Source organism: Haemorhous mexicanus, chromosome Z (genome assembly GCF_027477595.1).
Source record: "Haemorhous mexicanus isolate bHaeMex1 chromosome Z, bHaeMex1.pri, whole genome shotgun sequence".
NCBI lineage: Eukaryota > Metazoa > Chordata > Aves > Passeriformes > Fringillidae > Haemorhous > Haemorhous mexicanus.
Window position 1 is genome coordinate 64601524 of NC_082381.1, and position 27951 is coordinate 64629474.

The 27951-nt window shown below is 39.2% G+C and overlaps 1 protein-coding gene and 1 long non-coding RNA gene across 3 annotated transcripts; one reads left to right on the forward strand and one right to left on the reverse strand.

The window, feature by feature from the left end:
* The first annotated feature begins 56 nt into the window (after positions 1–56).
* Positions 57–19293, forward strand: HMGCR (3-hydroxy-3-methylglutaryl-CoA reductase). Of its 2 annotated transcripts, none has more exons than XM_059873248.1 (20): positions 57–132; positions 3379–3573; positions 3895–4006; positions 4542–4629; positions 4725–4809; positions 6325–6430; positions 7293–7399; positions 7757–7873; positions 8365–8516; positions 9337–9581; positions 9725–9897; positions 10354–10548; positions 11605–11763; positions 11950–12107; positions 13258–13363; positions 14266–14436; positions 16472–16612; positions 16717–16875; positions 17179–17333; positions 17480–19293. In XM_059873248.1, the coding sequence occupies exons 2-20, from the start codon at positions 3409–3411 to the stop codon at positions 17532–17534; spliced, it is 2649 nt and encodes an 882-aa protein (XP_059729231.1). In that variant the 5' UTR covers positions 57–132; positions 3379–3408; the 3' UTR covers positions 17535–19293. The 2 variants fall into 2 exon arrangements, with proteins under 2 accessions (XP_059729231.1, XP_059729232.1); XM_059873249.1 differs by lacking the exon at positions 57–132 and adding an exon at positions 1644–1813.
* LOC132341576 (uncharacterized) lies at positions 11604–27918 on the reverse strand. Its single transcript, XR_009490268.1, has 3 exons — positions 27482–27918; positions 13898–14028; positions 11604–13778 (listed from the first exon to the last, which is right to left on the reverse strand). It is a non-coding gene; the product is annotated as an uncharacterized LOC132341576 (long non-coding RNA).
* Positions 27919–27951: the final 33 nt, after the last annotated feature.

Consider the following 27951-nt stretch of genomic DNA (forward strand, 5'->3'; position numbering starts at 1 on the left):
GGGCGATGGCGGCACCGGCGTGTCCTTGCGCGGCGGGGCGGGGCGGGGCGGGGCGCGGTGCGGGCCCGGCGGGACGGAGCGGGGCCGGCGGCGCAGTCCGGGGCGCGGCGGGACGGAGCGGGGAGCGCGGCGGTGAGCGGGGACCGGGCACCGGCGGGGCTGCGGGTGGGGGGGTGTGGGGCTGGCAACACGCGTCCGCCGTGCCCAGCGGGCGGATGCCGGCTCCGGGCCCGAGTGCCTGTTCGGAAAGGCGGCGTCGCTATCGCCGCACGTAGGGAGTGGCGGCCGCTGCGCTTCACCGCCGCCCTGGGTGGCGTGCGGGGGATACCCGTGACCCTGTCCCGTTACCTTCCTGCCGCCGTCGGGTTGCCCGCGTTTCTCGCGGGGGCTGCGGCGATGCGCCTGCGAGGGGGTGGCTTCCCCTCTTTGAAAAAAAATGCCTCTGGCGGTGTCTGTGCTGTCGTGTCCGTTCCGGGTGAGCTCCGCACAGGTCTTCTCTCAGCTGTTACTGCCGCTTGATTCCTGTAGGTACTGCTGAGTCAGATAGCAGGAGATGGGAAATTAGTGCTGATCGAATAGATAGTGTTGCAGAGGATTGCTCTGAGGTTAGTGAGAGCTATGTGACAAACCTTAACAATTTAAGAGACGAGTCGTACTGTTACGTGGGTGGTAATTGCTCTAAACGATTACGTACAACCGGTCTAGTTTGCTTTTTACACTTTGGTTAATTTTTGAGGGAGTCACATTTGGGGTTTGTTCATATTTTGCATTCTGTTTTTATTCTCAAAATTGATTGCTTTATTGTCTAGACAATTTTTAATTGCCTAGAAATTTTTATTTGCGTAGAAATTTTTAATTGAAAACATAGGCAAACGGGATTTATAAAGCATCCCTTTTGAACCACCATTTTGAAACTCAATAGAATTACATAGATGTTAAATTTTAGCTTTATATTTAATGTTATATCTTGCTAATTCCAAGCTGCAAGTCAGTGTGTGTGCATAAATATTTTAAACAGAAATACCAGCTGATGTTATGCATTGAATTTTTTTTACAGCACTGTAATGCAGAATCACTGTGTGAAATCATCAATATTTTCTAGGAGAGTCAACTGCATAGTAGAAAGCATCCTGCCCTTTGGGCAGATTAAATAAACACAAAAACTGTAAAGAATCCTTTTACGTTAGGACTTAGTATCACTTAGTTAACCCCAAGATGAGTGATGAGGCGTCCTGCATTTCAGTATAGCAGCCGTTAATAATACAAGTAAGATACTATGGATCATTATTTTAATAAATAAATTAATGCATTTCCCCCCAATTAATTACATGAAGCCATTTTACTTTTACAATTTTTGTTTAGAAATGGGAAAAAAAATTTCTCAATAAAAGATTCTGAAATCTTTCTAGCCATCCTAACTGTTTTTTGATTGTCAGATAATCATTTCAACTTGCTGAAATAGTTATATCAGCAGTATTGCTAGGTTCAGGACTGGTAGAACTCTGTAAAGTCATGTAGTAACTGCTAGTTATGATTTTCCTGAAATAGAATGATATTCAAAATTACTTGTGTTTTCAGAGGATGTTGTGATGCCTTTTCTAATTTTTGTGTTGTTTCAGAATTTTCAGCACAGGTATTCTTCTGGCTGGGTTTTATTTTAGTTTTCCTAATTAAAACATACCTTCCATTGTGCTGAGAAGAAATGATAATACCAGTGTGAAACAGCTTTGCAAGAACATAAATTTACAGAACAGAGTGAAGGTTATATGATATAGGGAAAAAGAAGGGATAATATCAACTTCAAAAGGAGGAGGTTAGTTTTTAATTTTATTTTTAAAAAACATTGAGTTAGGAAATGAAATAATTTGTTTTTAAGGAAGGCAGTCTTCTCAATTATTTTCCCAGTTTGGCTCCATGAGCCACAAACATCCTGTCACACCTTCACTGTGGAAGGATAATGAAGAATAGATAATTGCTGTTGGTGCTCGTGTGATTCAGATTGGTATTGGTAGGAAACCAAGATGATTCTGATATCTTCAGGAGTGCACATAGACTTAGGCAGAAAGATTTGCCTGTCTGTTATTTTCTCCATTGAATGTTGGCTTCATTTTTGAGGTCCAAGCAAAATAAGTAATATCAAAAGCCCTGTGGATGGATTGTTGCATTTAGGACAGCAGAACGGATTTTTTTTTATCCACGTTGAGGTGGTGGTAGGTAGAGCCCTCAGGCCTGCGTGGAAATCTTTCAATACTAGATTGGTCCATGTAAATTGCAGATTGTCCCTGTTAGCCAGGCTATTAAGCATTTTTTGAACTTTACTGTACGCTTTTGTAAGCTGTTGTTTTTGTGCAGTGAGGAAAGTCCAGTTACTAATGTATGTGAGAATGTTATGGCAATTTATTTCTATGCCATAAAACATAAGTAAAGATCTTTGACAGACTTGTATAAAGAAACAAAGCAGAGCAGATAAACCAGGATGTGGTCTGAAGGACGTGTTGAACATTCATGTTGTTAGTTATGTGAAGGACAGCTGTGAAAATTTCTGGTAAATGTTTGTTATCTGTTGGAAGGAGAGGGATGATGAAAGGCACCAGTAACCAGGGAATAATAAAGGGTAGAAGAGAACTGCCACAATACTGTTATGTGAGGACTTGCGTGCTTTAGACGAAGAAGGAATATTTTTGAAATGTAATTAATTTGTATCACAGAATAAAATTGAACAGAAAGTAGAGAAGACACAGTCAGAAACATAACATTGCAATTCCTGCTGTTGAGTATTACCGGTAATGGTTAATTGATAATTCTTATAGCTCATCAGTATTTTTGACAGGAAGAATAAGTACAGAGAAATAACAGAATTTGGTGAGTGCTTATATAGATGGTAAAAAAAAGAATTTTGAGTCAAAGCAGTATCAAAATTGTATGATAGGAAGATTTTGAGAGATCTCGAGAGAGTAGTGAGGCCTTACTGTTAGAATCACAGAATCTTCCAATTTGGAAGGACCCACACAAGTCACTGAGTTCAGCTGTTAAATGAATGGCCTGTGTTGGGATTGGACTCTCAACCTTGGCTTTACTAGCACCATACTCTAATGGATGACATAACCCCAGTGGCAAAGACTGTGAAGAAACCAAGAAGATGGGTAGTACAACAAAAAAGGTTGAGAAGACAGGAGCAGATCATACTGTGTTTTGGAATATTAGAAATAGATATGTTTTACATGGAAGATTGAAGGAAAGGTAAAGATTAGTTTCTTTACTCATCTCAGCCTTAAATGGTTTTGCTTTTATTTCCTGAAGGATGTCTTGCAGGAAAGTGTAGAGTTGTGTCTTTTTTCACTTAATCTTGTACTTATATGAAGTATTCCTTTGCTGCAGGTTTGCGAGGATAGAAAAACAGCCTTGAAAATGCTGTCCAGACTCTTCCGAATGCATGGCCTTTTTGTAGCCTCTCATCCATGGGAAGTCATTGTGGGAACAGTGACTCTCACTATCTGCATGATGTCTATGAAGATGTTCACTGGGAATGATAAGATCTGTGGCTGGAATTATGAGTGCCCCAAACTTGAAGAAGTAAGAGTTTAAAATAATTTTATTGTATTTGGTGTTTATCAGTAAATCCAGGGTTTTCTCTAGAATATGATCAAGCTGTGATGTATTAGGAATAAAGTAGCCATGCAGAAGCTTCTTTATGGCCTTCTTTTCTTATTTTGGATATTAAAGGTGTATGCAAACAGTGATGCAATGACCAAGCATTTAGTATTTTTAGTTTTTACGGCAAGACTAGCAGTGATATTTATTTTATTCTGGAATTTCACTTTTAATGCAGCTTCACAATATTTTACAATGGACTTCCTGTAGTGTAAAAACTAATTTGCTTTATATTTCATACAGGATGTTCTGAGCAGTGACATCATCATCCTGACAATCACACGCTGCATAGCAATTCTTTATATCTATTTCCAGTTTCAGAACCTAAGGCAGCTTGGATCAAAATACATTTTAGGTATTGTGTCTGATTTTTGTATTTGCTGTATGTGTTTTAATTGTGGGGGATGTGGTTTACCTAAACTGGTAACAAATACTAACCTTTTAATCCTTATGTTCACAACAGCATTATTTTAATTATTTTCTGGATAGCAGAAAAAATGTTTTGCATGTATAAAAGTACTATTTTTTTTAGTGAAAGTTTGTGTAGGATTATATAAACACTGAAAATGTCATTCTTGAAATAATTTGTTTATTATGTGAAATACTTAAAATTGTAGAGCTGTTTAAGCCAGTTTTAATTTTACTTAAAATAAATTAAGATCTGTGGCTTTTATTTTTGAGTCTCACTTTGAATGCATTACAAATTTTAGATTTTAATACCTATAAAAATAGTATCTCCTTCAGTTTGTGTCTCAACTGCAGTTAATTCACTGAGACAGGAATTATCATTTATTGTCATGATTCATCTAAAAGTGGGGGAATTTTAGTTTTTTTCTTTTTCTTCTTCCTATATATAAACAAAAAATTTCCTTTTCTCTTGTTTTTTTAAGGTATTGCTGGCCTCTTCACAATCTTCTCAAGTTTTGTTTTTAGTACAGTGGTAATTCATTTCTTGGATAAAGAACTGACAGGTTTAAAGTAAGTAATGAATTGTTATTCTGGATTTCGTGCTTACATTTTTTTCTCTGTACCATAAACCTTGAATTTTAACATGTGCCTCTTTTTTTTTTCAGTGAAGCTTTACCATTCTTCCTGCTTCTGATTGATTTGTCAAGAGCAAGTGCGTTAGCCAAATTTGCACTCAGTTCCAACTCACAGGTCAGGGGAGTTATTTTTGAGGATTTTTTGGTTGGTTGGTGCTTGACTTTGGGATTTTTGTTGGTTTGTCTTGCAGTGGAGATTTTTAATATAATGTTCAGAATAGAACATTGTCCTATGGCAGGTGATTAGAACCTAGGAGAGCTTTAAGGCCCTTTTCAAGACAAGTAATTTTACAATTGTATGAGTAATCCAAGTGGAGAGACACAGGCAAATAGTGTCTTGGGGATACATAAATAACAAAAGGATCAGATTCTATCCAGATTCTGTGTTCTCTTGTCTTCCAGCTGGATCAGTGTTCAAGTGAATAGTAATATGGTAAAACTAGTGTGCACAGCCATGTGCACTGTTAATTGTATGTATGAGCATGACTTCATTAAATTGGAACTTTAAACCAGCAATGCTTACAGCTCTTCCAAGGAGGCTAGTAGAGTTCCTAGACAAAGTCTTCCTTAAAATGGTTACTAACAGTGAAAAAGTTAATATCTAGGACTCAGGAACAGTACCTAAAGACAGATCCAGTGTAACACTGTTACTACTAAAGAAGCATATTTTTAGGCCAGATGTCAGCAGAACAAATCAGCCATGTGTGCAGACAAGAACGTCCATGCTTTAATACATTTAACACAACACAGTAGGAGAGATTGACAGGGCATCTTGCTTGTCATACCTGGTAATGTTTGTTTCCTAGTAGTCCAAATTCTGAACTAAAAGTATATTAAGTGGGATTACTTTGTGCTTACAAAATACTGTACATGGCTACTAATTGGGACAAAACATTATGTGTTATATTTTAATTTGGTGTATATTACAATGTACAGTTTCTATATATGCAATATAATGCGTTCTGTATTATTTTGTGATTACAGCAGGTACAGAATTTTTTACTATTTTTAAGAGAATATTTTACAAATTGATTTCTTCGACAGTTTTTTTTCCCTCTGCTGCCCCAGAAATACCATCACCAGGAAAACAGTAGCAAACTCTCTGGAGTTTATCATGCCTGCTTTCCGGAGGAAACCCTTTTCTTCCCAGCAGAAAGTTTTAGTGCATTTTGTGACATTTTTTCTATCAGCTGAGTCTACAGAGTTAAATATAAAATACTAAAGTAATAGTAGTTGGAGTACAGATATGGAGTACAGATTCTAAGAAATTTTAAAATGCCATGACACAAATGCCTTCTATTTCATGTCTTCAGATTTAGAAGTGGTGTTCTTTTGCATTTACTGTAATTAGTGTCTCTGCCCATCAGTGTTGTAGAAGCTTAGAATACTGATGAGGCAAAGGTAGAGAAATTAATCAAAATTAAATAATTTTGTGTCAATAGACTGTGAAAGTGTAATAACTTAGAGGAAATAGAATATATTCTCTGTATGCTTTCTCAGAATAGTTCATTTTCAATAAATATTTTAGAAGGCCTTACCACCATAATACTACTTTTTTTACTAGTCATGTTATGTATAACTTAATTTGGTTTTTGTCTTCATGTTAATGGACAGAAATCTTTCTTTCTAGGATGAAGTAAGAGAAAATATTTCACGGGGGATGGCAATATTAGGCCCTACGTTTACCCTGGACGCACTTGTGGAGTGTCTTGTAATTGGTGTTGGTACCATGTCAGGTGAGCCATACAGTCTAAGGGTAGTTAAAAAAGGCTTTTTGAGAGACATTAGGATATGGAGAGTTTCAAATAATAGGTGTTACCCATGAGAGTGGAATGAGTTAATATATTTATTTATCTGTCTCCTAATTGGCTTATTTTACTGGTTTCTTGCAAATATGAATAATATATACATGCTGAACCAAAGTTTGAAATACTGCAGCTGCTTTCATAAGATTTGGTTTTACACTGCATATCTTAACAGCATCTTCTTATTTGAAGAGCACTTGCTCTTCAAATAATTTTGGTTCTTTCAGGGTATTGTGTATTAATAAGCTGTTTTCTTCTTTATATCTTAGGGACAAAAACTCATTTTGGTGCTGTATATATTTTTTTAAAAACAATTTATACTGTTAGCTCTTTCATCCTTACTAAGGCAGTTGAGTAATGCATGTACAACATGGCTAGCATGGCTTTTTCTGGATACTTGTGAAGAAGTAGGTGTGGTGTATACTGTTACTTCTTGCCAGAACATCCCATATTTGAAAAGGGAGTTCAGTATGTAATGTTGGCTAATTTTTTTTGCTCAAATAAGTAAGGAGTTTCAAGCTTTCATGATGAAGTTTAAAATCTTGGTGAACTTAATTTGTATTCATTTAGAATTACACCTTAAAATACTTTTCTGTCAATACATAAATACATACTGTGCTTAGAATAAGCCAATGCACAATGGGTAGGCCTTAAGATGCTTGTTTTTAATTAATCTCAGTACTTCCTTCTGTAATCTGCCATGTCAGTTTAATGATTTCTTTCTTAATCCAGCAGCACTTCTTCAACTATAGCTAACTGCATATCCAAATGTAAAAACTGTCTTTTTATTTAGGTGTACGACAGCTTGAAATTATGTGCTGCTTTGGCTGTATGTCTGTTCTTGCCAACTACTTTGTCTTCATGACCTTCTTTCCAGCTTGTGTGTCCTTGGTATTAGAGGTAAGGCCAGCTTCAAGACAATCTCAAGTTTAGTATTCAGCCCTGTGCTTCTGTAGGCTATACTTTTAATCATGGAGTTACCTGCCAGCATGTTCATGTTCCTTTCAAAGTAAACTGGTGACAGTAACGTGTAAATATCACTGTAAATGAGTCACACTCAGTAGTTAGTGTGATCTAAAGCGAACTAAACAGATGATACTGTAACTTATTGTCTGTCCAGGGGTTTTCACAGTTGAAAGTCTAACTATAGACTCTTGGTAATTTGTCAATAATCAAATAAAAATGTAATTTGGGATCTTATTTGTTGGTTCTTCTAATAGGTACTATATATGGCCTATTTTTGTTATTTTATTGCAGCTTTCAAGAGAGAGTCGTGAAGGGCGCCCTATATGGCAGCTTAGTCATTTTGCTCGTGTTCTGGAAGAAGAAGAGAATAAACCAAATCCTGTGACACAGAGGGTCAAAATGATTATGGTTTGTGGCTCTTTTCACCTGTAGTTATGCAATCATTGAGGTGTCCTGGTGCAAAAATCAATTTGTTTCCTATAGGCTTGTATTTGGCAGCCCATTAGCTGGACTTACAGTTGTAGTTTTTAATTAATTTGCCCTGTATCTACAACCTGTCATTTTCCTGCCCATGCCATTTCTCAGGCTCTCAGGGCTCTTTCATGTGTACTCTCTATTACTCCTGCAGTACCCTCATCTTCCTTTGCTTATTTCTTGAGTGAGAGAAAAAATGTGGGTGGGACACATCCAAAGCTATTATACAACAGTGTCACAGAAGGCCAAAAAGGGTGTTAATTAGAGGTGTGGAAAATCAGCTTTTGGATTTTAGAGGCATGGGAAGCATGGGGGGAAAATTCACCAAAAAAACCCAAACAAAAAGAGGGCAATATATATTCTTATTAGGTTAGATACCAAGTTACATTTGAAAAATTAATACTTGCTTTGTGTTTTTGATACAGTCACTGGGTTTGGTTCTTGTTCACGCCCACAGTCGTTGGATAGCAGAACCAGCTGCTCAAAACAGTACTGTTGAAAATTCAGTGGGATTGGATGAGAATGCACCAAAGAGAATTGAACCAAATGTTTCACTGTGGCAGTTCTACCTTTCTCGGTGGGTGGCTTCACAGAAGTGTGATTGTGCTGTATTTCTACTGCTGCCAAGGTAGCAACTTGTTGTCCTAGATCACAAGACTTGCAGACTTTCAGGTCTGACCACTGTAGGATGTCTTGGAACCAGAGGTGACATTTCAGAAGAAATGTCAATAATACGCCATTTGTCCAAATTGAAGTAGTCAAGAACATGATCAAGAGTCCTGTATGCATCAAAACATTGTCTTTTCCCACTAGCATCTTTCACAGGATACTGGGAAATAATTTTAAGACTGCACTAGACTAATTACTTACACAGAGTTTCTGACTGTTCACACCTAAGTGCAAAACATGCAAAATCCATTTTGTACTATGGGTTAGTGTCACCTGTCATTTCATGTTATTTCTGAGAAGTCAGAACTTTGTGGTATAGGCATGGGGTTTTTGTCCCTTCTTAGCAGTTCATCTTGCATCATAGTAATTGTAATTGGTAGAGGATGATAAATGAAACTTTGTCTTGTCATTGGGGGACAGGTGTCAAATCAATTTGATGTAGTTATCAGTGAATCTTTTACAGAAATTTTTCCTACTGGGGCCGCTTTTTAGCCAGATTTATGCAACTCTTTAATGACATCTGAAGATATTCATGTTGATAGTAGTATGAAGAATGATTTTTCCACCCTAGCCTAGCATACCTCAAGGTCCTGGTAGAAAATATCTCCTGACTGGAATTTCTGTAACTATTTGATGATGGAATTATTACCCTTTCTGAAGCAAAAAATGTCAGAATGCTGTTATAAGCAACAAACTGTATATACTCTGTATTTTGTGATCATTTTTAGAATGGCCAGTATGGATATTGAGCAAGTAATCACGCTTGGATTAGCCCTTCTCCTTGCTGTCAAATACATTTTCTTTGAGCAAGCGGAGACTGAATCTACCCTCTCACTGAAGAATCCCATAACATCTCCTGTGATGGTACAGAAAAAGGTCCCTGAAAATTGTTGCAGGAAGCAGACTGGACTTCTGAAAAACAATCAGAAATCTAACACAGGAGAAGAAGCTTTCATTCCCAAAGATGAAAGTGGTAGGTAATTTTTGTAGTTCTAAAGTCGATACCCAATAATGAGTATTTGGAACAAATTGTGCAATCTTTGGTAGCATATTATATTTGGTGTCAAAACTACAGGAATTTGTAAACCAGAGTTCATTTTTATTATCTTTGTGCAGCTGAAGTCATAAAACCTGTATTAGCAGAGTCATCAAACAAGGCTACATTTGTGGTTGGCAATTCCAGCCCTGTGGAAACTTCTTCATATCTGAGTGGAAAAGAGGAAGAGATTGAGTTACCTAAAGAACCACGTTCTATTGAGGAATGTGTTCGTATACTTGGAAATGCACAGGTATGGAAAAATAACTTTTTTATTTAACCTCTGCTGCACCATCTGATTTAAGAATTGTTAGAGTTCTTTTCCCAGCTTTTAGATAATCCCATTGGTTGTAATACCATTCTTCAGGAAATTAACATGGCTTTAATAACTTGGTGGGGTGTGGAGGTCACGACTAAAACAAAACCATTTAATGAGTTATTTATCTAGTCAGTTGAGAAGGGTGGGAGGAGGGGTCAGTTTCATCATTCATGACATACCAATTTCAGTAATCTTTGGAACTTCATGTACATGTATGAGTGGGTATCTGATCATGAAAGTTTTATCATATGTTGGCCTGCTGTAAAACCTTATGTTGGCAGTTGACCTCTTTAGCAAAGTAAAGTTGTTACTTTTTTTCTTTTAGAAACATTTAAAAGGATTTTCACCAGAAGAGTCTCTATTTTCTCTCTCCACCCTTTATATTTCCAGGAAGGAGCAAAATTTCTTACTGATGCTGAGGTTATCAGCTTAGTTAATGCTAAGCATATTCCTGCATACAAACTGGAAACCCTGATGGAAACTCAGGAGCGAGGTGTATCCATTCGCAGACAGATGTTATCTAAGAAACTTCCTGAACCTTCATCTTTGCAGTATCTTCCTTATAGGAATTATAATTATTCTTTGGTAAGTATGAAGTAGACAAGCAGAATTCACTGTAAAACTATTTTCCAAACACATGAAGAAGAACAACATGAACCTGTTGGAATAAGTCCAGAGGAGGCCACTAAGTTGATCAGGGGGTTGGAATATCTCACCTGTGTGTGAGGACAGGCAAATAGAGTCGGGATTTTTCATCCTGGAAGAGGAAGCTTTGGGAACACCTTACAGCATTTTCCAATATCTGAAGGGGGCTTACAAGAGAGTGGAACAGGGACTTTGCACAAGGATGTGTAATGAAAGGACAAGGGGGAACAACCTTAAGCTGAAGAAGGGCAGATTTGAATGTTAGGAAGAAATTCTTCACTGTGAGTGTGATGAGACACTGAACAGAGAAGATGTGGATGGTCCAAACCTGGCAGTGTTCAAGGCCAGGCTGGATGGGGCTCTGAGCAACCTGGTCTAGTGAAAGGTGTCCCTGTTTTTGGCAGGGGCATTGGAACTAGATGGTCTTTATGGTCCCTTCCAACCCAAACAAATCTATGGTTCTACGAAATAAAACCATAGTCATGTATGTGAGTTAACAATAAGCATGGTCAAAACTGATGTAGGAGGAAAAAAAAAAAAGGCAAACATGAGGCACCAACTTTAATTGCTGTTGATGTTTTTAAACCTAGGGTGGTTCATGAGTTTTTTAAGTTATCAAAAAAATATTTCCTATCAAAGTATGCAGCTGACTTATCTAAGAAATGTAGAGTTCTAATACTGAGCCACAGTTCAACTGAATGATAATACTACCTTGAGCACAAGTTAACTGAATTTTTTTTAAAATTAATTTTAAAACTTTAAGGTTAGTAACATTTAGTACTATACAGGATTCAATATGTCTGCCTAGCGTTCAATAGTGTTAGCTGTTGACAGCTGTAGCTGTTAAGTTTTTGAGGTGGCCATGAGTTGCTTTATAGGTAAATTTGTGGGTGTTTTACAAAGATGCCTTGGTGTAGTCATGGGCATTGTATGTAGCATGCTGTACTGTACCACTGGAATGTAACCTAAGTGATTGTTTTGTATGGTTTCTGTAAGGTGATGGGAGCTTGCTGTGAAAACGTGATTGGATATATGCCTATTCCTGTAGGCGTAGCAGGACCACTGGTTTTGGATAACAAAGAGTTTCAGGTGCCAATGGCAACAACAGAAGGGTGTCTTGTAGCAAGCACAAACAGAGGATGTAGAGCAATATGTGTAAGTACTGTGTGACTTTAAAAGCTTGGAAAACCTCCTGTTTTATAAAATACATAAATATAATGCATAAAAATATGCATTATATAAACCTAGACATATTCAGGTTTATATAATGCATATTTTTGATTTCTTGAAAACTAAAATTTCAGTAATCTTACTTTATCCCCCTTCTGCTTTGGTTTTTAGCTTGGTGGAGGAGCAAGTAGCCGCATTCTGGCAGATGGGATGACTCGAGGACCTGTTGTAAGGTTGCCCACTGCTTGCCAGGCTGCAGAGGTGAAAGTCTGGCTTGAAAGCCCTGAAGGTTTTAAAATAATGAAAGAAGCTTTTGACAGCACAAGTAGGTTAGTATGATGGCTGTTCCAGCTTCATTTCCAGACATAAGACTTCTATGGATGGTAGAAAGATCTCAGTTGTGTTTTTGGAGTACTGCAATAGAGGATATTACATCTCTGTTTTGGCTATCCCAATGTTGTGAGTATCTAAGAGGACAGAAGTCACTCTGGCTGTGTGCCAAGTCTAGCAATAAACATTTTGCACTGATAATGGTAAACTACTGTATATTAACAACAAATAGATATATACTGCATAATACTTAATAGAATATTAATTTGTCTAAGCATTTTTTAAAAATCTAGAAACTTTTTTTGATTTTTACTAGGTAGAGTAACTGTAACTGTAGTTACTGCAGAAAAAACCCTCTAAGTTTGGTCTTCAGCCTTTCAGATGATATTATTAATATTAATTAATCTGAGAGAATACAAGGTAAACTAATGCTAGAACTGAAATGCTAAAAAAATGTAAAACAGTTGTAAGAATAAGTCTATTTCAAGCCCTTGAGTTTTCTCCAGGATTTATGATGATGACTTTCTTGTTTTAGGAAGACTCTGAGAGATATTTTCTTACCTGTTGTGTTTCTTTACAAGGTGTCAGCCAAAGATACATCTGTATTTTGGCCAGAATCAGCTCATGCTGCTTTTTAAATGCCGTATATTTTTGCATTTTGAGTGACTTGTGCAGCTTGTACTGTTGAAGATAGCATGCTTTCTGCCTTGCTGTAAAACTTACATCAGAATTTCCAAAGGCCTCACTATTACTTTATATCTGGTAGTGAAATGTTTCAAGGAATACTAATGAATAAAATTTATGTTCGTAGTTCAGGATATTTTATATCTTGAAGTTCGGGGATAGAAAACATCAAAAGGCAGTGAACACTTTTACAGTGAATATTTTTGTAGTACTTATTCATGAAAGCACCATCCCTGGAAGGGTTCAAAAATGACTGGACGTAGCACTTGGTGCTGTGGTCCTGTTGAAAAGATCATTGTCTGTCAAAGACTGGACTTGTTGATTTACAGCTCTTTTCCAAATGATTTATAAAGGAATCTGTGATTCTGTATTTAGCAGTGTAATTTGCAAAGATTTACTGTCATTTTGCCACTTAAAGCTAATATTCCCATGAGGATTTTAAGTAATAGTTAAATTTTCTTGCAGGTTTGCCCGCCTTCAAAAACTTCTCATCAGTTTGGCTGGTCGTAACCTTTATATCCGTTTTCAGTCTGGAACAGGGGATGCAATGGGAATGAATATGATTTCAAAAGTAAGGACCAGTCCCCTTAAGTATTTTTAAAAAATGGGTATTCCTTTATAAAAATAGCCTAATAACCTGTGACATCAAAAAGATAAAGACAAGACACAGTGGTCTTTGTACAAAATAGTAAAAATGTTTGATTTTTTTCAAGTGAAGACAAAACTAGGAAGAGAATAATGAAAGAAAAAAGTAATTTTTTATTTTGTATTTTTGGTAATAGAAGAATCTAAGCTGGTTGCACTGTTGCTTTAAGCCAAAGATTTTATCCAGCAATAATTATTCTGTTACTGTGTTTATCACTTCCTAGTTAATAAAGAATTATGAGTGGCAGCAGAGAGGTGTTCACTAGTTTAGCTTGTTCGTTTTTATGCAAACTTGGAGAAGAACTTGAGATGTGATCCTTAGATTGCTGGGATGACTTATGCTATAAGAAATGAATAATGTTAGACTTAAACTTCATTTAGAATAGGCAGTCAGAACCATAATAAAAGTGGATCTGATCACAGACAAATCCTAATATAGCAGATTTTCTGGTCTAATTACCTGGTGTAGAGAAGCTCCTTCCACTACATCCAAAATTGATTCATTCCATGCCTGTAATGTTTAATTTAGTTCCTGTTGTGTCTTCAGTATGGTGACCATATGTCCATGTACCTAGAATGGATCCAGGGAGTCTGTATGTACAGAGAAAAAACAGTTATTTCCCAATATAATTCCCAAAGTGATTAGAAAAAAGATAGTCATAATTGTTTGTGGTTTTCCCCCTCCTTGTTTCTTGTTTCTTCATTATATTGTGTTCTTTTCTTCCACTGTAACTGGTTATCTGATTAGAATACTGTTCTACTGTCCTTGAATAGCTTGTTTTACACCCCAATGATAAACTTAGCCTATTACCTGTTTCTCTCTAACAGGGTACTGAAAAAGCACTGGTAAGGCTGAATGAAGAGTTTCCTGACCTTCAAGTTATAGCTATCAGTGGTAACTACTGTACAGACAAAAAACCTGCTGCTATAAACTGGATAGAAGGAAGAGGAAAGTCTGTTGTCTGTGAAGCAGTCATTCCAGCTAAGGTTGTTAGAGAAGTAAGTGTATGCTCTCTTTTTTATAAAAATACATACATTTTGCTAAACTGATGCTTACTTTACATCATAAATATGAACTGGAAGTTGTTTTCCAGGTAAGGATAGTTTTAACATGTCTTTTCAGGTACTTCTGTAGGATAAACCATTTCTCTTGAGTCAGTAGATACTTCCTTTTTCATTGTGGCTAGTGTCAAATAGTGCATATGTGTTTAATGAAGCATATCTAGTTGAAGGCATTGGGATTTTCATGGTTAACCTCTGAAAACTTACGCCACATTTTGACAGATGTTTACATGTTGTGTTTTGTCTGTCATTAAACCCAGTCTTTTAACCCTTTCACTCATATTTTGTCTCACGTGCACCTTCAGTATTTATATGCTTCCTACTAAAATGGAAACAGGTAATAAGGTGATTTACTTACTCCAAAGATGTCTTGGCATCTTGCATGACCAAGGGTATTGCTTTATAAGCAATGCCAGTTGTATTCTCTGGCCAGCTTGTCCTCCATTACAACAGTGTCTTAGATTCTCTTCTGCCTGAGTTCAGAAGATGGCTTTTGTGTCAGATAAAATCCAGTGCCTGTTACCTGGTTGTCAGCACTGGCCATGGGAGACAATATCCAGGAAAGAATTCACTACATTGTAACACTTGTTTAAGATCTTATAAGTGGGTGTTTGCATACTGGATAGGGGTGGTTTTTTTGCTTGGTTTCCCATAGTGATTTGTCCAGTCCTTTCTGGGAAACTATATAAGCTTCTAGAACTAGTATTCTGGGCAGTATTCCACAGTCCAGCTTCACCTTGTATGAGAACTACCATCATGTTGATTCCATTTGATGATGCCCCAGTTTTGTACTGCGAGAGATGCTTAAGACTTGTTATCTTCACTCATCTGCTGAAAATTTTACAGCTCTGACACAGCCTGTCTACCTCTCCAGCTATTCTTATTTTCAAACTGAAAAGTACTGGTTTCTCTATCAGCAATGAGTAAACAGACTTCCAGTATGTCTTTGAACATGCTTACCTCTGCATCTTTTACAGTTCTACCATGTCGGAAATTCTGGGTACAGAGTTGGACACAGGATTCTAACAGGGTGTGCAGAATGGATTTATACATTGACATAGTTCATGTCTTCTGGGGTAGTTTGCTGTTTTTCAAGTTGTTGTCACTGGCAATATCTATTGTAACCTCAGGATTTCATTCCAGGGTAGTCAAGGGGAGGTAGTCCTTTCATAATGGGCATTGATAATTTGTAGGTAAATTTGGGGAGGTTTTCCTCAAATCCCAGCCCTGTATGTCACCACATTTACTTATATTGAACTCTTAATACATAAATGTTACATTTTTGTCAGTGTTGCAGACTTGGTGCAGATGTCTGTAAATGCTGTTCCTGCTGTGCAGGAATATCTTAAATTTTGCTCAACAACAGTATCTCTTTTGACCATCTTTGATCATTTTTATATTAAATTCAGTATAAATCTCCTACTTGAAAGTTTCAAAATACAGTCACTATAGTATAAATGTGCCACTTAATTTTATATTACTATTGGTAGTATTTATTTACCCATGTAGAATAGTGGTTTGCATTGGAACTTTTCAGTTTGGCTCCATATTTGTATGCAAAACAAATTTGGGAAGAGTTTAGTGTCTGGAAAAAAATCAACAGAAATATTACAATTATGTAAAATTGTAACATTATGTCAAGATAAATTAATGGGATATTTCTGCCAAGATGATTTTATTTGTTCCATTCTAGAATATAAGGGAGACTTTGAAATGGAGTACCCAACTGTGAGTTTTTCTCAAAGGCCTGTGCAAGTCCAAGCCCTTTGTACTGACTTTTCCATTGTTACTTGGACATCCTATATTTGAAAGTCTCCTTTGGAACAAAAATAAAATGTATCCAGGACAATGATTGAGTCAAATTACATACAGAAGCAAACAAGGTGTGAGGGACATGAATAACCATAAATAGAGTATTTGTACTCCTGCCTGAGGACAATGGTAGTAAAAGTGTTTCTATCACTTTGTCCAGGTGTTGAAAACAACTACGGAAGATCTAGTTGAAGTTAATATAAACAAAAATTTGGTGGGTTCTGCGATGGCTGGTAGCATAGGTGGCTACAACGCACATGCAGCAAACATTGTGACAGCAATCTACATTGCCTGTGGTCAGGTAGGTTTGTTTTACACCAGTTCACTTTTTTTTTTAGTTTAGTAATTCTTAATCAAACACTGATTTAAGTGTCTGGATTGTTGTTTCTCCTCCTTGATCTGAAGGATGCTGCGCAGAATGTGGGCAGCTCCAACTGCATCACTTTGATGGAGAGAACTGGTTCCACCAATGAAGACCTGTACATCAGCTGCACGATGCCTTCTATAGAAATAGGGACTGTTGGTGGAGGCACCAACTTGCTCCCACAGCAGGCCTGTTTGCAGGTATAGTTCTCAAAGTTGAAAGCAACTTACCTTCTTAAATCAAAGGTTGTTCTCATGTGGTGTGCAAGCAATATTGTGGGAATGGGGCTGCTTGAAACTTGGTGTATTTTATATGAAAATGTTAGAAATGTCTAATGCATCACTTTCATATATCCACTTTCTAAAGCTTGAGACATTTACTAATGTCTTAATAATATTAAAGAGACTCATTGAATATAATTTAGAAATACTTACTTTAATACCAAATATATAATAAATCGACTTAGATTTCACAGCATAATACTGCCTTGTATTTTTTCACAGATGTTAGGGGTTCAAGGTGCAAGCCAAGATAACCCAGGTGAAAATGCCCGTCAACTTGCTAAAATTGTTTGTGCTACAGTGATGGCAGGGGAGTTGTCACTAATGGCTGCTCTTGCAGCAGGGCATCTAGTCAAAAGCCACATGATCCACAACAGGTAAAAAATGGAAAAATTTATGTATTTTTCTGCTGTATTGATCCTCTTACAAGTACAGGGGAGTCAATAATGATTATGTGACTAATTGCAACACATGGAAGCAGTGTAACATTCTATCTAATGTAGTTGTCTTGCTGTTTTATTAGGTCAAAGATAAACCTACAGGATCTTCAAGGAACCTGCACTAAAAAGGCAGCTTGAATACTCAAATGGCTTTGAAATGAAGAATTGTTTTAGTAACTGACCAGGTGCACAAGGAAAAAAAACCAAAATTTATGAAGTTTAGAATAAAGATTGCCTTCAACTCAATGATGTCTGTGTAAGAACAACTAAGAGATCAAGACTTGAGACTAGCTATGCTTGACCTTCTTCAGTGGTTAGAGGCTGTGAAAGAAGTCCTGTCAGATGTCTTGAACATGGCTTTCAAATTCTTACTCTTAGACATCATTTTCTGAAGAGTCAGTCTTATGTTTTTACAGGTTGAGATTATTTTGCCTAATAAGGTCCTGGTAACTACTAAACTGAAAAGTAATGTAATGTACTTTGTACATTTAAAGTAACAAAACAAAAGAAGTTGGTGTAAACTTGGATTGAATGCACTGGTCCTTGCCATCTTTATTTTCTGGTTAAACAAGCATGTTTTTTAAAGTGATGGCAAGCCTAATCACTTTCTAAGAAATCCCAGTTTTAATTTGTTCACATGTAAAACAGGTCTTAAGCTATCAGACAGTTTAATTGAATGATATTAGTTTAATAGAAATCTCTGTCTATATATAGTACTTAATTTGCTGCTGCTTCAGCTGAGCAGTGTTCAGTGTTTAACTCCACAATTTAGGTTATTCCTTTACATAAAACTTGTGATCTGTAAAGTTCTGAACTGTTAAATATAATCTGTACTGAAGTAGGAAAGAACAGTGTCTTCAACTGTTTTGGTACTCTGTAGAAAAAAATGAAATGGTAACTTCAAAACAGTTATGTGTCAGACAGATATTTAAGTAAATGTAATTTCTCAAACATTATTTGATAGGAGTGCATTCAAACAAATGAGTCAAGAACAGATGTTTACACTTACTTAACAAGAAGTCTCTTTAGGAACATACATACACATTGTGTACCTTACGTTGGGGATTTTTATAAGGTGTTTGACACCTATTATTCTCCAGGAATAGGTGTTTATCCACCTTTTCAGCTGAGATAAAACTAAGCCAGAAAACCACACTGTTCTTAAAAAAAAAAGGAGGGGATTTTTTCTTTTAATTTCCTTTTGAAATTTCCTTTTGAGGTGGGGAATATTTATTTTAAGAAGAAATCTTAGCTTTTTTGTCAATGAAAAGTACTAATTAAGGGGATTCAGTGAAATGACATGTTAATGTAAGAAGCAGTTTTTGTAATAAAATACTGTACTTGGACCAGTGAAGCAGTCTCAGGTGTTCTTACTGTAATAAAGAAAACACAGGTTTATTCTGGTTTGATTCACCTCTGGGAATACTGCTAAATGCATAGCCCTGCCTAGTTAATCACAGGAGAAAAAATAGTAATATGCTTGATGATTTTTTTGTTTGGTTAGTGTTGGCTTTTCTTGTTTGACTTTTTGTGGGGGGAATCAGTCGATTGGGCTGGGTTTCCTGCAGCATCATTCCTAAAGGGGTGACTAGTAGAGGTGCTCTTCTAACATGCAGATTTGATATACATCATGGTGGGTTGCTTTGTAGAACATTTACACATTAATATCCATTGTAATAAGCTCATAAATGTAATGTGCAAGCATGAAGACATACTACATGCTAGACATGTTATGATGGCGTGTAAATATCAAATACCATGAATGTTTATCTTCCTGCAGTATTGTTGCTAATTGCTTCTATTTTTATTTAAGGAAATTTGGAATTACTTTGTTTCTATGTTCATTCAATGATTTTATTTAACACTGGTCTGGCAATAAATGGTGGTTCAGTGTTCATTTTGGTGGATTTAACTGACATTCTGTCTGGCAGAATTAACTTTTTGTATTATTACTGAACTGTGTACATTTTGGTACAGAACTACTTTTTCAGTTTCAGTAAAACCATGGAAAACACATTGCCTTAATTGTGATATTTTACTTTAGGACTTAGTGACATATTTGTAGACAGTCTTAATTAAGAGAGTTAATAAAGAGACACTGGCAAGCAGTGCTAAACACAGCCAGGGCTGTGACGCCAGAACTTTTCCCCTTGTTTGCAGGAGCCTGTTGGCACCCACTTACTCTCCTCAGCTTAATTAGGCAATTTGCCCAAGGGGGAGAACTAACTCACTGCAGCATTGTGACACCTTCACCTGGGGCCTGTTTGGCAAAATCAAACCAAATCAATCAGTCTAGAATTGAATTTCTAGAACTGCCATAACTTCGGTGCTGTACTTTTACTATGGATAATGGTTTCTTAAGTATTTTAAAACCCTAGAAGAAAAAAACCATTTAAATGAGTGTGTTTGACTCTGTACCACCCTGTAACACACCAGTCCCCTTCTGCTGCCTGGTGTGGAAGTTTCAGCACTGTGAGGCTTGCAAGTGCTGCAGCCCCAGCTGCCTCCAACTACACAGTTGTTGCCCACGTTGATTTCGCCAGCTGCTGCAAGGCCCTGTCAGTGAACTGAGCATTACTGAACCTTCCTGATGGAGGGAGCAGCTCCAGCACAGGGATGCACACCAACGCCACCTGCACCCTGAGCACAGATGTGATACTGGAAGCCTGGTGTATAGCAGGTGCTGATCTGGGGGGCTGTGCCTCTGCCAGACTCCAGCACAGGCATTCCTAGGCAGGCATGTGTATTCCTGGAAAAATGCAGCTTTCTCATAGGAGCATACAAGTACACTGGGTGTGTCAGTGCACAGACAGTGGACAATTTTCATCCTTGATGTGAACCTTGCTCATAAGGTGAATACAGCCCTGGGAAAAGCTGTGGTTAGAGGGCCTGTCCTACTTCTTCCAGCTGTCTTTTGGGGTGCTGTGAGAGTTCTGGCTACTACTCAGAGTGTTTTTTCAGATATGTGATCCTCTTCATCTCCTTTAGGACATGGCTTACTATTTTCAAGTTTGTATCTTCTTTTTCCCTTTGGCTATGGTTAGGGAAGGTTTATATTGCACAATGATACATGCTGAAGCAAGATTCCTGTCAGGTCCACCTTGTCCTACACACAGAGTAGTGACACTGGTGTGCTCCCAGTGACATCTCTAGCACTGACAACCCCCTACCTTCTCCACCTGCCTGGGGATGACTGCTGGCCCCAGGCTCACCTTGCTTACCAGCCTGTGGAAGGGGGGAGGCCTGCTTCCAAAATTATTCTCACCTCAGTGCTCCGAGGCTTTTGCAGGCTATTACACAATGCAAAACTACTTAGCATCCTATCTTAACCACCAATTTTACTTCAGTCTGCTCTTAGGGGACTCCAAGAGCTTTAGCCCCAGCTTTCACAGGTTGCTCCAATTCCACTCCCGCTAGGAATCAGGTCTTCTACAAGAAAATGGTGGGCTGACCTTGTTGTTTGCTCCCACTCGAACAGGAAGGAAAGAGAAATTGTAAAGGCAAAAATTGGAAGACATAGATTGAGATAGAAACTGCTTAGGAGATAAAGTGAGGCTACACATGGAAAACAAAACAAAGAATTTATTCATAATTCCCTAGCAGGAAGCAGAGATTTGGCACACTAACAGTTACTTGGGAAAACAAATGCCATAACCACAAATGTCCCCACTTTCTCATCTTATTCCCAGAGCTTTTGGTGCTGGGCACAATGCCGTGTGGTATGGAATATTGTTGTGGGCAGTTGGGATCAGATGTGACTCCCTGTGTTCCTTCAGAGCCTCTCACCCACCTCTAGCCTACTCATTGGAAGTGAATGCAGGAGAAAAAGGACAAAAATAAAACCTTGTGCTGGCAACGCCTGCTCAGCAACAGCCAAAACACTGCTTTGTAACCAGTGTTCTTAGTCACTAATTCAGAACACAGCCTCATACAGGCTGCTATGGAGACAACTAATTTCATCCCAGCCACAGCCTGTATAAAAATAGAAAATCTGGATCTTGGCACCAATACCCACAACAAGTCAGATCCACAACAACCAAGTAAAGACCAGGTCTTAGAACAACAGAAGGGTTTGGGTTGGAAGGGACTTACAAGAGCATTAATTTCAACACCCCCTACTGTTGGCAGGCACACCTTCATTAGATCACAGAATCACAGAATTGTTTAGGTTGAAACAGAATTTTAGAATCATTGAGTCCAACGCGAAACCTAACATTGCCGAGTCCACAGGCTAAAAAGGCATCAGCCTGATGCACTGACATGTTCCTTCCTGACATTCTTCCTTCCTGTTTTGTGGCCTGATGGCACACAGTGAAACAGACATGATACAGTTCTCTTCCTCTCCCTGGAATCTCCCGGAGGCCTCTCCCATGGACACAGTGCAGCACACAGAACCTGAGTATCAACAGGAGCCAGCCATGTTTCCTTTCTCCTCCTTGCAGTGATTAACCTCCAGCTCATAACAGGCAGCAGCAGCAGAATGGAAAAATTCACCTCTTTCTTTATCCACCACCACAGACATAAAGTCAGGTTGCTCAAAGCCCCATCCAACCTGACCTTGAACACTTCCAGTCATGGTCAAGCCATAACTTCCCAGTTTCAGCATCTCAGCACTGTCACAAGAAATAATTTCTTCCTTACCCAGTTTATCCTTCTGGAGAAGAATTCTAGAAGGTCAATCCAACTTTCACAAGCTGGAACACCAGGATGAAAATAACTATGCCATAAAAATTATGTCAATTACCAATCTCTCCCAGGACCACTGAGTGAAGGACCACAGTTAGGCAAGTCTATCATGCTCAGCACAAGACAAGGCACACAAGTCTAGCTTCTAGCTCTGTGCCTGGTACCACACAACACAGTTTGCCAAATTGCTGCCATGTCCCCTTAATAAGCCACTGGGCTCCAAGAGCAAATGGAAAGTAATACTACAGTACGTGTATGCCAGAGGCTGTATCATTCTCAATCTGCAGTCTCAGAAACATGGTCTTCCATGGAGGCAGTCACTGCATAAAGCTGCCCTAAAAACGTTCCCTCATCCTTAAAACAACTGGGCAATGTTGCTACCTTCTTTTGCCCAGCATTGATGGCATCAGTTTTTCACCCACAGGCCACACCCACCCAATGCACAGGTTTATGCACATAAACCTGTATAACGATGCTGCTAAGGGTAAAACTTTTTTTGAAAAGGTACTAGAAACAAGCCACACACAAATGTAATGGTACACAGTGGAGTCTATCTTATACCCCATCTTTTCTATGAGAGAGCTAGCATAGCTGTGTGAGCTGGTCCAGTTTAACAACACCAGAGGTTAAAATTAATTCAAATTTGGGAATACTGGCTCTAAAAGATGCCTCTTTAATGAAAAAAAATGGGCAGATCTATAAGGCACAAGGAGTGACACCACTGTTGGCAGAGTTCCTTGATAAACAGAATTATACTTTATACTTTTTGTAGGATAATCTTGGTTTTCCCTTATGAAAATTGTTCCTGGGTAAGCAAGTCTGAAGAACAGAGAATTCTAAGTTAATTCCTCATAGCAGTTTCCTTTAATATCTAACAATGCACTCTACATTTGGCATTTAAAATCCAGGGAACACAAGCACAAAGCGTAGAAAATTACATGCAACTTTAGTTTTTGCTTTGGCAATACAGGCTTAGGAATGGGGCAAAGTCTCAAGCCACCAGGCTGGCCAGTTCACTGAAATAACTCCTTTGGAAACTGTTTTTGCTTTATGAGGTGGGAAGAAATAAATCATAATGCGCATTACACTGAGGCTCATGCTAAGTCACAAATTATCTGATGTTTATTATGGATTTCTCTGTCTGCGCCGTAACTTATAGTCCCTTTAGTTATGATGGTTCCTAAACAACTCAGGCCCTGAATTATCTGTTAACACACAAAATCACTTAATGAGTAATTCCAACCTTGAAATTCTCTCAACAACTTTTCAAAATGCAAATTATATAATGAAATCATTATGTAAATTGCCTACTACGTGACTGAGCAGAGTAATTGTCCCTCAGTATGAGAAAGACATCGAGGTACTGAAGTGAGTCCAGAGAAAAACAATGGAGCTGATGGAGGGTCTGGAGCACAACTCCTGTGAGGAGTGGCTGAGGGAGCTGGGGGCGTCTAGTCTGCAAAAAAGGAGGCTCAGGGAAGATGTCATTGCTCTCTACAATTGCCGGGAAGGAGGCTGTAGCCAGGTGGGGTTGATCTTTCCTCCCAGGTAACAAGCACAAGCAGAAGAGGAAACAGTCTCAAGCTGCAGCAGGGGAGGGCTAGACTGGATATCAGGAGGAAGTTCTTCACTGAAAGGGGAGACAAGCATTGGAACAGACTGCCCTGCTCTGGCAAGTGGTATGTTAAAAAAGGTGGCTAGGTTAAAAAAGGTGTAGATGTGGCAGTCAGGGACATGGTTTACTGGCAGACCTGGAAGGGTTAGGTTAGCCATTGGACTTGATAAGGTTTGAAGTCTTTTCCAACCTTAATGGTTTTACGATTCTAGGAAGAGGAGCCTACAGGGAAGGAATGACATTGAGCTCGGGAAAAGGGGCAAGACAACTTATTCTACTGTTTGTCCTCCTGTCTCCCATTAACTTCCCATTATTTTAAATCAGCAACAAACTGATTTTCCACATGTCAAGAATGTTCTGCCGTGACAAAAAACAGGGAGAAATCTTCCTGTCTTTCTCTGGACCCATGAGCTTTCTCATTCTACTTGTTTCTCTAATCCTGCTGAATAGGCGGTGAGCATTTCACTCTCTCCTAAGGCTATCCCACCACAAGTCTAGTTATTTCATTCAAGAAAAAATCTCCTCTTCCAAAAGGTGAGCAAAGAGAGGAATACAAAATAATGACTTTATAAACTAATTAAGATACTTAATACCATGACTGTCCTCTAAACCCCAGAAAATGTCATTGACAAATGGGCCTTTTCAAAAGTTGCAAGTCTGCCAAAGCAGAGCAATTTAAAAACTCTCAGGTTTCAGGAGCTTTTGCTCCTTTTTGCTCCTTTTATTTCCTGGGAAAAGAAGTGGAAAGGAGTTTGTGAGCCCCTTTAAATGGACTTATTCGTGCTGTATGAGATATTAATCCGATGAGACTCCACTGAAATTTAGCCTTGAATTTGCTAACCACCTGCATCTTCCACAAGTGCTTTAAAGCTAGTTCACAGGGTCGGGAGAGACCTTATCAATCTCAACAACTGCCTGAAAGGAGTTTGTAGAAAGGTACAGATCAGTCTCCTCTCATAGATGACAAGTGACAGGACAAGAGGAAAGGGGCCTCAACCTGCACCTAGGGAGACTCAGGCTGGCCATTGGGAAGAATTTCTTCACTGAAAGGGTTGTCAAGCGTTGGAATGGGCTGCCCAGGAAGGTGGTAGAGTCATCATCACAGAGGTGTTTAAGGAAAAAATGGATGCAGCACTCACTGCCATGGTCCAGTTCAAAAGGTGATGTTCAGTCATAGGCTGGACTTGATGACTTTGAGATGTTTTCCAGCTTAAATAATTGTGTGATTCATTGCATTAATTTCAAAAAGCTAACACACAGATTTGTGGGGTGGAAGACTTTTTGCTGTTAATTTACTATGAGTGAATGTAGAGTGCTACATGCTTAATCTGAAAGCATTTTTGATAGATAGATGTAATAAAATTGGATTTTGACTTCAAGTCTGTGACATGAACGGGAAAAATTCTGAGATTTTGTAACCTTTCATCCAGTTTACATCTAGCTAACCCTCCCTTCTGCTGGTATTATTTCAATGTGATCATGGCTCATTTCACCTGAGGTTTCCCTGCAGAGCTCTGCTCTGAGCACTTGACATGTGACACAGAGCTCAGATAAAGGCCTGGTCTCACATGGGCAACCCATTTCCCTGACACAGAGAGCTGAGTGAGATGGATTTTCAAGGGAGCTCAACAGAATGTAGGTGGGTGGCTGGGAACAACACATCTACTCTTAATTACTATCTTTGTTTCTCTCCTCCTCCTCCATCTGTCTGACCACCTGTTGTTGATGTCTGCTGCATCCTATCTCCAACAGCTGCAGAAGGTTTTTCAGGATACCTTCAAGGTATGCAGGTGTACCCCAGATCTTCCAAGCCCACAGTGACAAACAGCTCAGCAGCTGCAGGACTGTGCTGACTTTTACTCTGCCAGTGAAGGTACTTGGAGATGCTGTGGCTGTGGGGCCACATTTCATCACCTATTTTTTCTAGAACTACAGGGGGACAGGATGACCACTTTGGGACAACATTTATTTTCCAGATTGCACAGGAAAATAAATACAGGGGGACAGGATGACCACTTTGGGACAACATTCATTTTCCAGATTGCACTACTTCATATCTTGTCAGACTGTGATGCAAAACTACTTAAGAGTAGCCACAGCTGTGGAATTTGAAATAATTTTTACTTTGAGACAGAAAGTTGACATCCTCTTAGGTTTTATGAGGCATCTTGTAGCAACACTATTATGCACCTCAGCTAGACAGAAGAGAAAATTGGTATCACCACAGAGAGAAGAGAACCTCAGAAATTACTCCTCTTGAAATGCTAAAACACCTTTTTGCTAACTTTTACTTTTCTTAGCTATCTTTCTCAATATTTTCTCCATGCTAACTGTGTGATGACCACAGTAAGTAAAGCTGATCCATATATAAGAGGAAACCTATTTTTTGCCCCTTGAAGCTTAGGAATGCTTTTAAAACCATTACTCAAACCTTTGGTTGACTATTTTCTTACTTTACTTCAACACAGGCCTCTTATCTGCAATGTGGGGAGTATGTACAATGTACGTCCACTGTGGCAGCTCCCTGGGGCGTGGTTCCCTCCTTCATCAATATACAAATTCCCCTCATGCATTGCACTGCACCCCTCAGGCCACCCCTGCTTGTCAGTACTCCAAACTACCTCTGGTACATCAGGGGTGATACAAACCACTACTGCTCTGGGAGGGCACAATTACACCATTTCTCATTTGCAGGTCTTTGGCTTGTACTAGTATTTATATAATTTTTCTGGGGGGTGGCACGGGATGATACCACCGCTGTGTAGATACTGATAAAGGAAAGATAGACATACAGTTCATGTTCTGTGTGGCCTAAAGGTTTGTTACACAAAAAAACTGCTAAGAGAAAGGTCAGGTCACATTTATAACTGTTTGGGGTATTGACAGGTACAAATTCAGCTGGTACATATTGGGCATTTCCATCACTTTTTGAAAACAAGAGGCTTTTCTGCCTAGAAATGGTGCACACCCTACTAGGCCCAGATGAGATTTCTTCCTTTCCAAACCAATGAATCATACATGTTGCACCTCTGGTAACAGTTTTAAACCCAAACTGCTGCAGGAGCTGAAGCCTGGCCCCCAACACCTCAGAGCATCAGCCCCTTTGCTGTTGCTGTAAGAGACAGATCAGAACATTTCTGGTGGAGATTTTACACAGAATTAATTGCATGTGCCACCTCTCCCTGGCGAGGGGTGTGGGTGCAGCCGGGATGACCCCTGATAGTTGGTCCTGCCTGCTGGCTTCCCACTCTCCTCCACTGTGCCCCCTGTGCTGGGGTGATGCCTTAAGGCAGCACAGAATCTGAAAAATATAAAAGTCTAAACCAGAGACATCAGGGTGAGGCTGGCAGCGAGCCCTTTGAGATTTGGGCCCCTCAAGATCTGAGGTCTCAAGATTTGAACCAAACTTTGCAATGCTTTTTTTTTTTTCCAGTTGTTAATCAAGACCTGTAGTTGAACAGTTATGATTAAGCAATTGCACTGTGAATGCTGCATGCTTTGCTCGTCTTTTGTTTTGAGGAAAGGAGAAGACAATCCCAAGATGAAGGGACTCTCTGGATGAGAGCTGCCAGGGGCGAAGTCAGCAGGACTGGGCAGTAACTGAGGGAAGGTAATTCCAGCAGTGGATGACCGTGACCACTGTCTCACTGACCACCAAACGCCGACCCAAAGGGAAGGAAGAACCATGCCTGCAGACTAAAAGGGATCTTCTCTGGGAGAAGCAAGAGATACAACTAGCAAATAGGGTTTGAGTACTAATTAAGAGAAAAGTCGTACAACTCACAGACAACAAATGCTGATGCCTTTTTTTGTTAAAAGGTATAAATAGTGTAGAGGTTTGACGATCACAGAGCCAGCCTTTCGTGGGTTACCTCCCGATTCCCGGCTTTGAGCAAACTAGAATAAAAGACAGAAATACAGCATCACAGAATAGTTAGGGTTGGAAGGGACTTTTGGAGATAATCTAGTCCAACACCCCTGCTGAAGCAGGGTCACCCAGAGCAGGTGACACATGACCATATCCAGGCGGGTTTTCAATGGCTCCAGAGAGGGCCATTCCACAACCTCCCCGGCCGCCTGTTCCGCTCCGCCAGCCGCTCCGCCACCCTCAGGATAAGGAAGTTGTCCGGCAGGCCAAGCAGAGGTGAAAAAAGTCGCGTTACGTCAATCCTTGGCCCATCCTCCGCCACCGAAACCCGCCCAGGGCGTGTGAGGGAGCGAGGTCGGGGCTGGCCCCGCCCCCGCGCCCGCTCC

Excerpts from the sequence above, each read along its gene's own strand:
- HMGCR (XM_059873248.1), top strand. The coding sequence starts at position 3,409 with ATGCTGTCCAGACTCTTCCGAATGCATGGCCTTTTTGTAGCCTCTCAT. Across the intron at positions 10,549-11,604 it reads GGAATTATAATTATTCTTTG|GTGATGGGAGCTTGCTGTGA; the intron begins GTAAGTATGAAG and ends GGTTTCTGTAAG. Across the intron at positions 11,764-11,949 it reads GAGGATGTAGAGCAATATGT|CTTGGTGGAGGAGCAAGTAG; the intron begins GTAAGTACTGTG and ends TTTGGTTTTTAG.